The 11,667-nt window shown below is 46.8% G+C and overlaps 1 protein-coding gene across 1 annotated transcript in view; it reads left to right on the top strand.

Moving 5' to 3' along the window:
* Nucleotides 1–11,667, top strand: part of xpc (xeroderma pigmentosum, complementation group C) — a 55,453-nt gene that overhangs the window by 37,090 nt on the left and 6,696 nt on the right. Inside the window, exons 10-14 of the mRNA XM_048548140.2 lie at nucleotides 2,226–2,386; nucleotides 3,163–3,244; nucleotides 7,812–7,946; nucleotides 9,615–9,784; nucleotides 11,168–11,261. Coding sequence (XP_048404097.1) covers nucleotides 2,226–2,386; nucleotides 3,163–3,244; nucleotides 7,812–7,946; nucleotides 9,615–9,784; nucleotides 11,168–11,261 — 642 coding nt within the window. The remainder of the gene's footprint in view (nucleotides 1–2,225; nucleotides 2,387–3,162; nucleotides 3,245–7,811; nucleotides 7,947–9,614; nucleotides 9,785–11,167; nucleotides 11,262–11,667) is intronic.

The following is an 11,667-nucleotide window of genomic DNA, read 5'->3' as shown; positions in this document are numbered from 1 at the left end:
GCAGAGTAAAGAGTAATTTGAAGCTTGTAAGGACAGCACAGTGGTTCAGTGGTTAACACTGCTGCATCAGGGACTAGGGTTCAATTCCCCCCCTTGGGCGACAGTCTGTGTGGAGTTTACACATTCTCCCTGTGTCTGCGTGGGTTTTCTCTGGGTGCTCCGGGTTCCTCCCACAATCCAGAGATGTGCAGGCTAGGGTGGATTGGCTGTGCTAAATTGCCTGTTGTGTCCAGGGTTGTACTGGTTAGGTGGGTTAGCCATGGAAATGCAGAGTTACAGGGTTCAGGTAGTGGGGGATTGAGTCTGGGTGAGATGCACTTTCAAGGGTCAGCGCAGACTCGATGGGCTAAATACCTTCTTTTCACATTGTAGGGATTCTATGGTTGTGATCCTGAATGATTTTCACAATGTGGCTGGTGGAAAGGGTGGATCGTCTTGAGGGCAAATCCAGAACAGGGGGGCATTGCTTTAAAATTAGGGTTCACCCTTTCAGGATGAGATGAGGTGAGGGTTATGTGTGACTTTGAAGCTCTGCTGTAGAAGACAGTGGTGATGGGGTGATTGAATGTTTTTAAGTGGGAGGTGAATAGATTCTTTTTAGGCAGAGCGTCAAAGGTTATTGGGGGTGTATGGGAAAGTGGAATTTGAAACACTGTTAGATGAGCTGTAGATGGGATAATGGGCTGGAGGAGCCCAATCCGCTCCTGTTTCAAATGTTGTATGTATACAGCAGGTGGCATTACATAGCAAGTCCGAAGGAGATTGTCTATCTCCACTATCTACTCCCAACCCTTTAGAACTGCTGGATAATAAATGACAATAGTCTCATTAGACCAGCCTCCACATTCGGGAAGTCTGTAGCTCCAGTCAAAACTGAGTTATTGATGCAGCACAGTGATTAATCTCTCCAGTTGTAATGGAATACTCCCCACTTGCCTGGATGGGGGCAGCCCCAACAACACTCAGGAAGCTCAACACCATCCAGGACAGAGCAGCCGCTTGATTGGCATCACATCCACAAACATCCCACTCTCTCCACACCGACGCTCAGTAACAGCAGTGTGTACTGTCTACAAGATGCACTGCAGAAATTCACCAAAGACCCTCAGACAGCACCTTCCAAACCCACGACCACTTCCATCTCGAAGGACAAGGGCAGCAGATACATGGGAACATCGCAGCCCCCCTGCAAGTTCTCCTCCGAGCCACTCACCATCCTGACTTTAGAAACATCGCCATTTCTTCAGTGTCACTGGATCAAAATCGTGGAATTCCTTCCCTAAGGGCATCATGGGTCTACAGCACATGGACTGCAGCGGTTCAAGAGGCAGCTCACCCCCACCTTCTCAAGGGGCAGCTAGGGACAGGCAATAAATGTTGGGCCCAGTCAGTGTTGTCCCCACGCTATGAAGAAATAAAACATAATGTGTCAACAGCAGAGTGATGTAGTGACAGAAACCCACAGTGGGCGACAGATTTGTGAACCAGTGTTCCAAAATCACTTGTTCCTCCTGAGCACACTTTACTCACTGCGTCATTTCTCAAGTTCTTCATAAACTGATGTTACTTTCTGAAAACACTCACTTGAATCTTAACATGAATGAACCAATACTTGCATCTCCCAGAAAAGTCTAGTCGCTTGATCATTGACATATTCTCTCCCGGGATTTTCGATCAGAATTATCCACCCCACAGGAACTCCTTGACTGAAATCAGTTTAGCGATTATCACAGACCAGCAATAAAAGCAGAAAATACTGCATGTGTTCATTGGTCAGAGCAGCAGCCTGGGAGAGGAATTAAGTTGATGCCTCAGGTCACGACCTTTCAGAGGTCACTGTATTTGACTTTCCAATCGCAGACGGGGGATCCAGTTTAGAAATTCTCTGTTTCATATTTCTGATACTTAACGGGGCTGTCAATACAAGACAGTCACTAATAAAACAGAATGGGAATTAAGGAGAAACCCTTTGTCCAGAGAATGTGGAACACACTTCCACAGGGAATTTTTAAGATTAATTATTCGAACATGTTCATTGATATGTATTGGTGCAGATCGTATTATATTTGCGTATAGAATAAAGGGAGGCTGAATAAACACACGATGAAGGATGTAGTGATAACGTTAAATGGTATAGGATGGAAGCAGGGTTATGTGCAGATGTGTTGAATAGTCAGTTTCTCTGCTTTGATGTATTCTGGTCTTTCCTTTGATGTGTTTCACAGATGCAAGCCAAGATGCTCAGCCAACCGTTGCCCATGTCTGTAGCCGAGTATAAACACCACCCTCTCTACGTCCTGAAAAGACATCTGCTGAAATATGAGATCCTCTATCCTCCAACAGCAGCAATCTTGGGCTACTGCAAGACAGAGGCCGTGTATTCAAGGTGAGGATGTTTCTCCCCTAGTCAGGTGACAATTGCCTTGAAAAGCCAGAATCAACATTTATTCTCATTGTCTCTCCTGACAGTTCATATAAGTGTTAAAGTTGGCAAGCTGTTCAACCGTGTGGGCAACACAGCCAAGTTCGTTCCTGTCTTTATCGAATACACTCTCTGTTTCTGTCTCCTGCCCTCTGACTGTCTCTAGTTCTCCCTTTTATCTTGCTATTCTTTTTTTCGAATTCTGTCTCTCCTTCTCTCTTCGCTGTCCTTCTCTCCTCTCTCTGTATGTCTTTATTCCTGTGATTCTCTCTTGGTTTTCCTTTCTGTCTGCTTCGAATTCTGTTCCCTCTTGGTCTCTGCCTGTATCTGTGTTTCTACCTCTTTCGCCTCCGCCCTCTCAGTTTCTCTAATTCTGTTTGTGTCTCTGTGCCCCTCTCTGCCTCTCATTGTCTCATTCTCTCTTTCCATACCCCTCTCTGTCTGATTTGTCACTCTTCTCTCCCTCTTTCACTAAGTCTCTCTCCTTGTCTTTTCAAGCTGTAAGTTCTGATCTAATAGCCCTCTCCATTCCACACTAGCCATTGTATTTGTCAGCAAAGCTCTCCTCTGTCTTTAATTATGAACGATTTGACCTGAATTACTGTATGTTGCTTGATGCAGTCAGTGACACTGCTTCAGGTGTCTAACACTTGCACGTGTGCAGATGCTCTGTCTGCATGCGCACACACACAAAGACACGTTGTCTGGTATCTCATTTAGTTTGTTGCTTCCTGTTTCAGAGACTGCGTGCACACACTTCATTCCAAGGACATCTGGCTGAAGGAAGCCCGTGTGGTGAGAGATGGAGAGGTCCCCTGTAAGGTACTGTAGATCCCAACTCTCTAGACCTACTCACTCTACCCATTGCCCCCAGGCACCTGAGCAGTGCCTTAGTAAATCTTCTTTGTGACTTTTTCCCTCCCGTTCTCCCGAAGTTCCTGTAAGAACTCTGTGTTCTCCAGTTTTGGTTTCTCAAACATCAGTAATCTTAATTGTTTCCCGCCAAGACACTCACCATCCTGACTTGAAAATATATCGCCATTCCCTCAGTATCGCTCAGTCAAAATCCTGGAATTCCCTCCCTGAGGGCATTGTGGGTCTGCCCACAGTAGATGGGCTATAGTGGTTCAAGAAGGCAGCTCACCCCCACCTTTTTAGGGGAAACTAGGGACGGACAATAGACCCTGGCCAGCCAGTGATGCTCAACATCAGTGTGATCGCACTTTTAAAAAGATGCAACCTTGAGAGCTACATCTTTGACTAAGCTAATGGTCACCTGTCCTCGCACATGCCTTAATATCTCCTTATGTGGTTCAGTTTTTTTGTATTTATTCAATTGCTTATTTAGATACTGAAGGAATGATGACATCGAGTTTTGAGAAGATTTGTAGCTCAGGTTGAGGTTCTGGATGTAAGTTTGCTCGCTGAGCTGGAAGGTTAGTTTTCAGACGTTTCGTCACCATTCTAGGTAACATCATCAGTGAGCCTCCAACGAAGCGCTGGTGTTATGTCCCGCTTTCTATTTATCTGTTTGGGTTTCCTTGGATTGGTGATGTCATTTCCTGCATTGGTGATGTCATTTCCTGTTCTTTTTCTCAGGGGATGGTAGATTAGCTCCAAATCAATGCGTTTGTTGATGGAGTTCCGGTTGGAATGCCATGCTTCTAGGAATTTTCGTGCGTGTCTCTGTTTTGCTTGTCCTAGGATGGATGTGTTGTCCTAATCAAAGTGGTGTCCTTCCTCATCTGTTTGTAAGGATACGAGTGATAGTGGGTCATGTCGTTTTGTGGCTAGTTGATGTTCATGTATCCTGGTGGCTAGCTTTCTGCCAGTTTGTCCAATGTAGTGTTTGTCACAGTTCTTGCAAGGTATTTTGTAGATGACGTTCATTTTGCTTGTTGTCTTTATAGGGTCTTTTAAGTTCATTAGCTGCTGTTTTAGTGTGTTGGTGGGTTTGTGGGCTACCCTGATGCCAAGGGGTCCGAGTAGTCTGGCAGTCATTTCGGAAATGTCTTTGATGTAGGGGAGCGTGGTTATGGTTTCTGGGCCTGTTTTGTCTGTTTGTTTGGGTTTGTTGCTGAGAAATCGGCGGACTGTGTTCATAGGGTACCCATTCTTTTTGAATACGCTGTATAGGTGATTTTCCTCTGCTCTTCGTAGTTCCTCTGTGCTGCAGTGTGTGGTGGCTCGTTGGAATAATGTTCTAATGCAGCTTCGTTTGTGGGTGTTGGGATGGTTGCTCCTGTAGTTCAGTATTTGGTCCGTATGTGTTGTTTTCCTGTAGACGCTGGTTTGAAGTTCCCCAATGACTGTTCGCTCTACTGTGACATCTAGGAATGGCAGTTTGTTTGTTGTTTTCCTCCTCTTTTGTGAATGTCATGCCAGTAAAGGGTATTATTGATGGTCTTGAAGGTTTCCTCTAATTTGTTTTGTTTATTGATGACAAAGGTGTCATCCACATAGTGGACCCAAAGTTTGGGTTGGATGATTGGCAGAGCTGTTTGTTCGAGTTTGGGCCCAGAAACCATAACCACTCTCCCCTACATCAAAGACATTTCCGAAATGACTGCCAGACTACTCGGACCCCTTGGCATCAGGGTAGCCCACAAACCCACCAACACACTAAAACAGCAGCTAATGAACTTAAAAGACCCTATACAGACAACAAGCAAAACGAACGTCATCTACAAAATACCTTGCAAGAACTGTGACAAACACGACATTGGACAAACCGGCAGAAAGCTAGCCACCAGGATACATGAACATCAACTAGCCACAAAACGACATGACCCACTATCACGAGTATCCTTACGTACAGATGAGGAAGGACACCACTTTGATTGGGACAACACATCCATCCTAGGACAAGCCAAACAGAGACACGCACGAGAATTCCTAGAAGCATGGCATTCCAACCGGAACTCCATCAACAAACACATTGATTTGGAGCCAATCTACCATCCCCTGAGAAAAAGAACAGGAAATGACATCACCAACGCAGGAAATGACATCACCAACCCAAGGAAACCTAACCAGATAAATAGAAAGCGGGACATAACACCAGCGCTTCGTCGGAGGCTCACTGATGATGTTACCTAGAATGGTGACGAAACATCTGGAAACTAACCTTCCAGCTCAGCGAGCAAACTCACATCCAGAATGATGATATATTTCTGAGTCAGTATGGTGTGTGGGTTGGATGGGAACTTGTGATGGTGATGTTCCCATGTCTCTGCTGCCCATGTCCTTCTGGATAGAAGTGGTCGTGGGTTTGTAAAGTGTTGCCTGAGGAGCCTTGGTGAACTTCTGCAGTGCATCTAGCGCACTGCTGCTACTGAGCATCAGTCTGCTGAAGGCAGAGCTGTAGTCAATGAACAGGAGCCTGAGATAGGTGTCCTTGTCATCCAGATGTTACAGGGACGAGTGCAGGGCCTAGGGATACGGCATCCTCTGCAAACCTGTTACGTCTGTAGGCAAACTGGGGGGGATCGAGGCAGGCTGGGAGACTGGATGTGGGTCATGACCAGCTTCTCAAAGCACTTTGTAATTATTGAGCTCAGAACCACAGGGCAGTAGTCATTAAGGCACATGTGTTTTCTTAGGTTCGGGGATGAGGGTGGCCTTCTTGGAGCAGGTGGGGACTTTGGCCTGTAGAGGGGGAGGTTAAAGCTGTTGGCGAATACCTCCGCTAGTTGGTCCGCACAGGATCTGAGTGCTCGGCCAGGGATACCATCTGGGCCCATCGCTTTCCATGGGTTGTCTCCCAGGGAGATCGAGCTAACGTCTGCAGCAGTGACAGAGGGAACAGTTGTGTCGGGGCAGGTGACACCGTGCCACTGGTATTCTGCTCAGACCGAGAATAGACAGCATTGAGCGGATCAGGGAGGGATGGGTCTTTGTCTGCTATCTTGCTGTGCGCCATTTTGTATCACATAATGTTGTTTAGGCCTTGCCACAGCCAGAGGGAGTTTGTTTGGTAGGCCTGGGCCTCTAACTTGGTCCGGTACTGCCTCTTAGCCTCCCTGATAGTTTTGTGGAGGTCACATCTGGATGTCCTGTATTGGTCTGGGTCACCCAATTTGAATACTGCACATCTGGTCTTCAGTAGGGAGTGGATTTCCTGGTTCGTCTAAGGCTTCTAGTTGGGGAACACTCAGATTGACTTTTTTGATACACAGTCCTCATCTGGACAACAAAGATACCTACCTCAGACTCCTGCTCATTGACTACAGCTCTGCCTTCAACACCATTATTTCCTCCAGTCTGATCTCAAATCTCCATGACCTTGGTCTCAGCTTCACCCTCTGTGAGTAGATCCTCAGCTTCCTGACCCATAGACCACAATCAGTGAAGGTGAATGACATCACCTTTTCCATGATAACACTCAACACTGCAGTCCCCCAAGGAGTTGTCCTCAGCCCCCAACTGTACGCCCTGTACACCCACCATTGTGTTGCCAAGCAACAGGTTTGCTGCTGACACCATTGTGGTAGGACACATACTTAGCAACAACGAGTCAGGATACAGAAAGCTGGTGGAGTGTTTGGTGACCTGCCGCAGTGAGAACCTCTTTCTCAATGTCAGCAAAGCTAAAGAACTGGTCATTGACTTCAGAAGGAAATGAGGAGAACACAGCCCCATCTGCATCATTGGAGCTGAGGCTGAGAGGGTTACAGAAGGCACAACATTACCTCTTCTTCCTCAGGCAGCTCAGGAAATTTGACATGTCCTCAACAACTCTTACAGATGCACCATTGAATACAAACTGCCCGGGAGCATAACGGCCTGGTGCGGCAACTGCTCTGCCCAGGACCGTAAGAAACTATGGAAGGTGGTGCGCACAGCCCAGACAAACCATTGAAGCCAACCTTCCGTCCATGATCTCCATTTACATGGCTTGCTGCCATGGAGAGGCTGCCAACACCATCAAAGACCCATTGCACCCCGGTAATGATCTCCAACTTGCATTAGGTAGAGCCTGAACACACGCACCAGCAGGTTCAGGGACACCTTCTTCCCTGCTGTTATCAGACTGATAAATGGATTCTCTAACTTCAAACAATGCTGACCTTGCTAGTACTGATCTTGCCTAGCACACACCGTTTGCAACGTGACCTGTATGCCTCTGTTTAAGTTTGTTTTTTAACCTGTGATCTGTATCTGCTTGTAAGAATGATCTGCCTGTACCGCTCGTAAACAAAGCTTTTTCACTGCATTTAGGTACATGTGATAATAAATCAGTGGTGGGAGAAGTGGATGCCTGTCGATGTGCCAGATCAGTGGCCACTTATTCTCTAGGGATGCTTTACTGTTTAAGTAAACCACAATGTTGTTATCGGACACTCTAGTCGCTGATGGTTGAGATATTTTTCTCGCCTTCTTTTACCAGATGGTGAAAAGCCAATCAAATCGAGCACGGAAAGCCCGATCGGCCAATTGGGAAGATCGAGACAAGGACGATCTTGGACTTTTTGGCTACTGGCAAACGGAGCCCTTTTCTCCACCAAGTGCTGTCAATGGGAAGGTACGAGTTCTGTTCAGCTCCATTTTGTAGGGAAGGAGGAGATGGGGTGTTATCCATGATTCCATTAAATCTTTACATTGGAACAAATCAAGACCATTCACCCCCTCAAACCTATTCCATTCCACTCTTCAGTGAGATCCGCATCTTAACTCTGTCCACATGCCTTGGCTCCATGACCTTCTAAAGAAAATGTCTGACTGTCAGTTCCTTTCTCCCAGCTCTTCTTCAAATAGTAGCCATGGAACCTTCTAGGCTCATCTGAGAGGACAGACAAGGGTTTGGATTAATGTCTCCTGCGAGAGATGGAATATCTCTGCGGACAGTGCAGGGAGTGTTGGATGAAATTGTGTGCTTGTGTGAGCCCTGAATCCATGGACCACCCTCTCTGAGGTGGGAGGAGAGGAGAACCAGTCCTGACCAGGGGCTTGTGGGCCAGGAGGAACTGTAGTGCTCCTCTCTAACATCTCCACTTCCCAGGACCCTCTGAACTTACCCGTGTTTCCAGAATCACAATCAGACCCTCCCCAGGGAGAGGGACCACCTGTCTCGAGGACGCGAGTTCCCCATCTGCTCTTGTGGCTTGCCTCGGAGGGCCTTCTCTAAAGATTGTGGGACAAGCCTGTCAATCAGATACAGAGGATGTGTTAGTCCTCCACAGCCTGAGACATCCCCTTCGTCACAACCATCAAGCTCCCAGCCAGCTTAGAAAACCCACTGCTGTCAACGCAGGGCTCCCCCTTTGAAGAGTGCCAGCTGAATCAGCGATTTTTTTTTTTTTGTTGGTATGTCTCAGGTAGGTGAGAAGCCACACGACACCAGGTTACAGTCCAATGGGTTTATTTGGAATCACACAAGCTTTCGGAGCGCAGCGCCTTCATCGGGTGCAGCGAGAGAGCAGCGCACACAGACCCAGAGTTTATAGGCAGAGACGTCAAGGCCTGAGAGATCAAAAGATCATATCGTCTGACACTCCACTCGCACCAGTTGTAAGTCTCTGCAGGCGACCAGGAGTGTTAGACGGTGACTAAAGTGTCAACAGCTGAATAACCAGCGTAGGCATGGCCTATAATCCGATTGAGGCAGAGAGATAGTTACAAAAAATTAGAAACAAGGTGGTGCTGGAGACAAACCAAATAACTGGAATCACATGCCAAATTCAAAACTGTACAAACCAATTAAGGTCAAGGGATCATAACAATTTATCATGGTGATGCTGTTAAAACAGGACAGTAAGGAAGATTTTACAGATACAGAACAGTGCGGTGGGATCACCTGTACCACTCCGAAAGCTTGTGTTTTCAAATAAACCTGTTGGGCTATAACCTGGTGTCGTGTGACTTCTGACCTTGTCCAGCCCAGTCCAACACCGGCACCGCCACATCCTGATTTTATTGGGATGGACTCAAGGGGTTAAATCCTGCGGCTAATTCACATGATGCCGTTAACCCCGACAGTGATAGTTTTCACAGCTTTCCTCCACACACTGTTTAGTCTTACAGCTGTCTGGTGGCCACTCCGATGGCCTCATTGAGGGTCTGTATATTCTCAGGAAGACATGTCCTTCAGGAGTTAAAGGTGATGTGAAGGGAGGGTGAAAATTTATTGTTAAAAACTAGTATTTGGTTATATGGTGGTACTGATTTTCTCATAAATCTTGTTACCTCTAAGGTCCCCCGCAATGATTTTGGAAATGTCTATCTCTTCAAGCCCTGTATGCTTCCCAGAGGCTGCAAGCACCTGAGGGTTCCCAACATCAACCGAGTGGCTCGGAAACTGAACATCGACTGTGCAGGGGCAGTCGTTGGATTTGATTTCCACTCGGGTCATTCACATCCTGTGTAGGTAGAATCTTGCCATTTCTTAGCGCTGCTACATTTGCAAACTTACTGTAAAGGGGCTGAGAGATTTATAAAAACGGGAGAGGCATGGACAGGGTTAATAGTCAAGGTCCTTTCCCCATGGTAGCGGGGAGTCCAAAACAAGAGGGTGTAAGTTTAAGGTGAGAGGGTAAAGATTTAAAAGGGACCTGAGGGGCAACATTTTCACGCAGAGGGTGGTGCGTGTAAGGAACGAGCTGCCAGAGGAAGTGGTGGGGGCTGGTACAGTTACAGCATTTAAAAGGCATCTGGATGGGCTCATAAATAGGAAGGATTTAGAAGGATATGGGCCAAATGCTGGCAAAATGGGACCGGATTAATTTAGGATATCTGGTTGGTTTGGACGAGTTGGACTGAAGGGTCTGTTTCTGAGCTGGACATCTGAGTCTAAACCGTAGTCTGTAGTTCTGTCACCTTCCTGAGCCCTCCAAGATCTGAGCACTCGTCCAATTCTGGCCCCTGCAAAGCGCAGGTCACTTGGTGATTTGGTACAAATGCACTGATTCACATTCTTCAAGGCGCTAGTAGGTGCGATATTAAAGCTGTTCTCCCCTTACCGAAGTGACTGAGAAGTATTTCTGTTTGCTATAGATCTTGAGAAACCCTCTAATATATCCCATTGTCACAAAAAAAATGCTGAGAGCTCCCCTCTGATGAAGGGTCCAGGCCCGAAACGTCAGCTTTTGTGCTCCTGAGATGCTGCTGGGCCTGCTGTGTTCATCCAGCTCCACACTTTGTCATCTTGGAATTCTCCAGCATCTGCAGTTCCCATTATCTCTGATACTATTCCACCTCCTTGACCTGTCCGTCTTCCCTGGGCTGACCTATCCCCTCCCTACTTCCCCACCTATACTCTCCTCTCCACCTATCTTCTTTACTCTCCATCTTCAGTCCGCCTCCCCCTCTCTCCCTATTTATTCCAGTTCCCTCACCCCATCCCCCTTTTCTGATGAAGGGTTTAGGCCCGAAACGTCAGCTTTTGTGCTCCTGAGATGCTGCTTGGCTTGCTGTGTTCATCCAGCTCCACACTTTGTCATCTTGCTGAGAGCTTTTTGTCTTTTGGCTGTTTTCACAGCTGATTTGAGGAGACTGGAAAAATCCAGGGAGGAGAGAAGAATTAATGCATTTGCTGACACAGTGAGATGATTAAAGGTGAAAGGGAACTCGTATAGAGCAGATGCACCAGCCTGGAGCAGATGGGTTAATTGGCCTGTTCCTGTGTTGTACATGTTCTGCAGTTCTGTGCAAATGTCTTTAAAAAGTGTCAATGCGTGATGACAATGGAAGAAGAATCTAAATTGTCTCCTTTTCTTACCCTGACTCCTCACCAACCCCCATCCCCAGTATTGACGGGTACATTGTGTGTGAAGAGCATGTTGAGATCTTGTTGGCGGCTTGTCAGGAAGAAGAGGCAGAAATGGAGAGAAAAGAACAAAAGGTGAGACGTTCCTGTACAGTGGTGGGTAATGAGTGAGTCAAGGGTGAGCACTGAACGTTTTCCAGGGCACAGCTTGCCCTGTCTGCCTGTGAGAGCAAGCTGTTCTCTGCCGCTGCACAGAATTTGACGAGAGCAGAGCTCAGTAATCCCAGTCCACTTCCCAATAAGCTGAAGCCTACAGCTCAAAACGTACGCAAACTGTGAGATCTCAATCCATCTCACACACTCCAAACTTCAGAAATGAGTGTCGGAAGTTACTAAATACAAATGTATGAAACTATCATACAATATCTACATTTATAAAACTTTACTCTATCTGACCCTGTGCAGTCCTTGTCCTACAAGTGTTTGGGACAATGTAGAGAGAAGCATAGAGGATAGGAACAGGAGGAGGCCATTTGGCTCT

Source organism: Stegostoma tigrinum, chromosome 11 (assembly GCF_030684315.1).
Source record: "Stegostoma tigrinum isolate sSteTig4 chromosome 11, sSteTig4.hap1, whole genome shotgun sequence".
NCBI lineage: Eukaryota > Metazoa > Chordata > Chondrichthyes > Orectolobiformes > Stegostomatidae > Stegostoma > Stegostoma tigrinum.
This window is presented reverse-complemented; position numbering and strand designations above follow the sequence as displayed.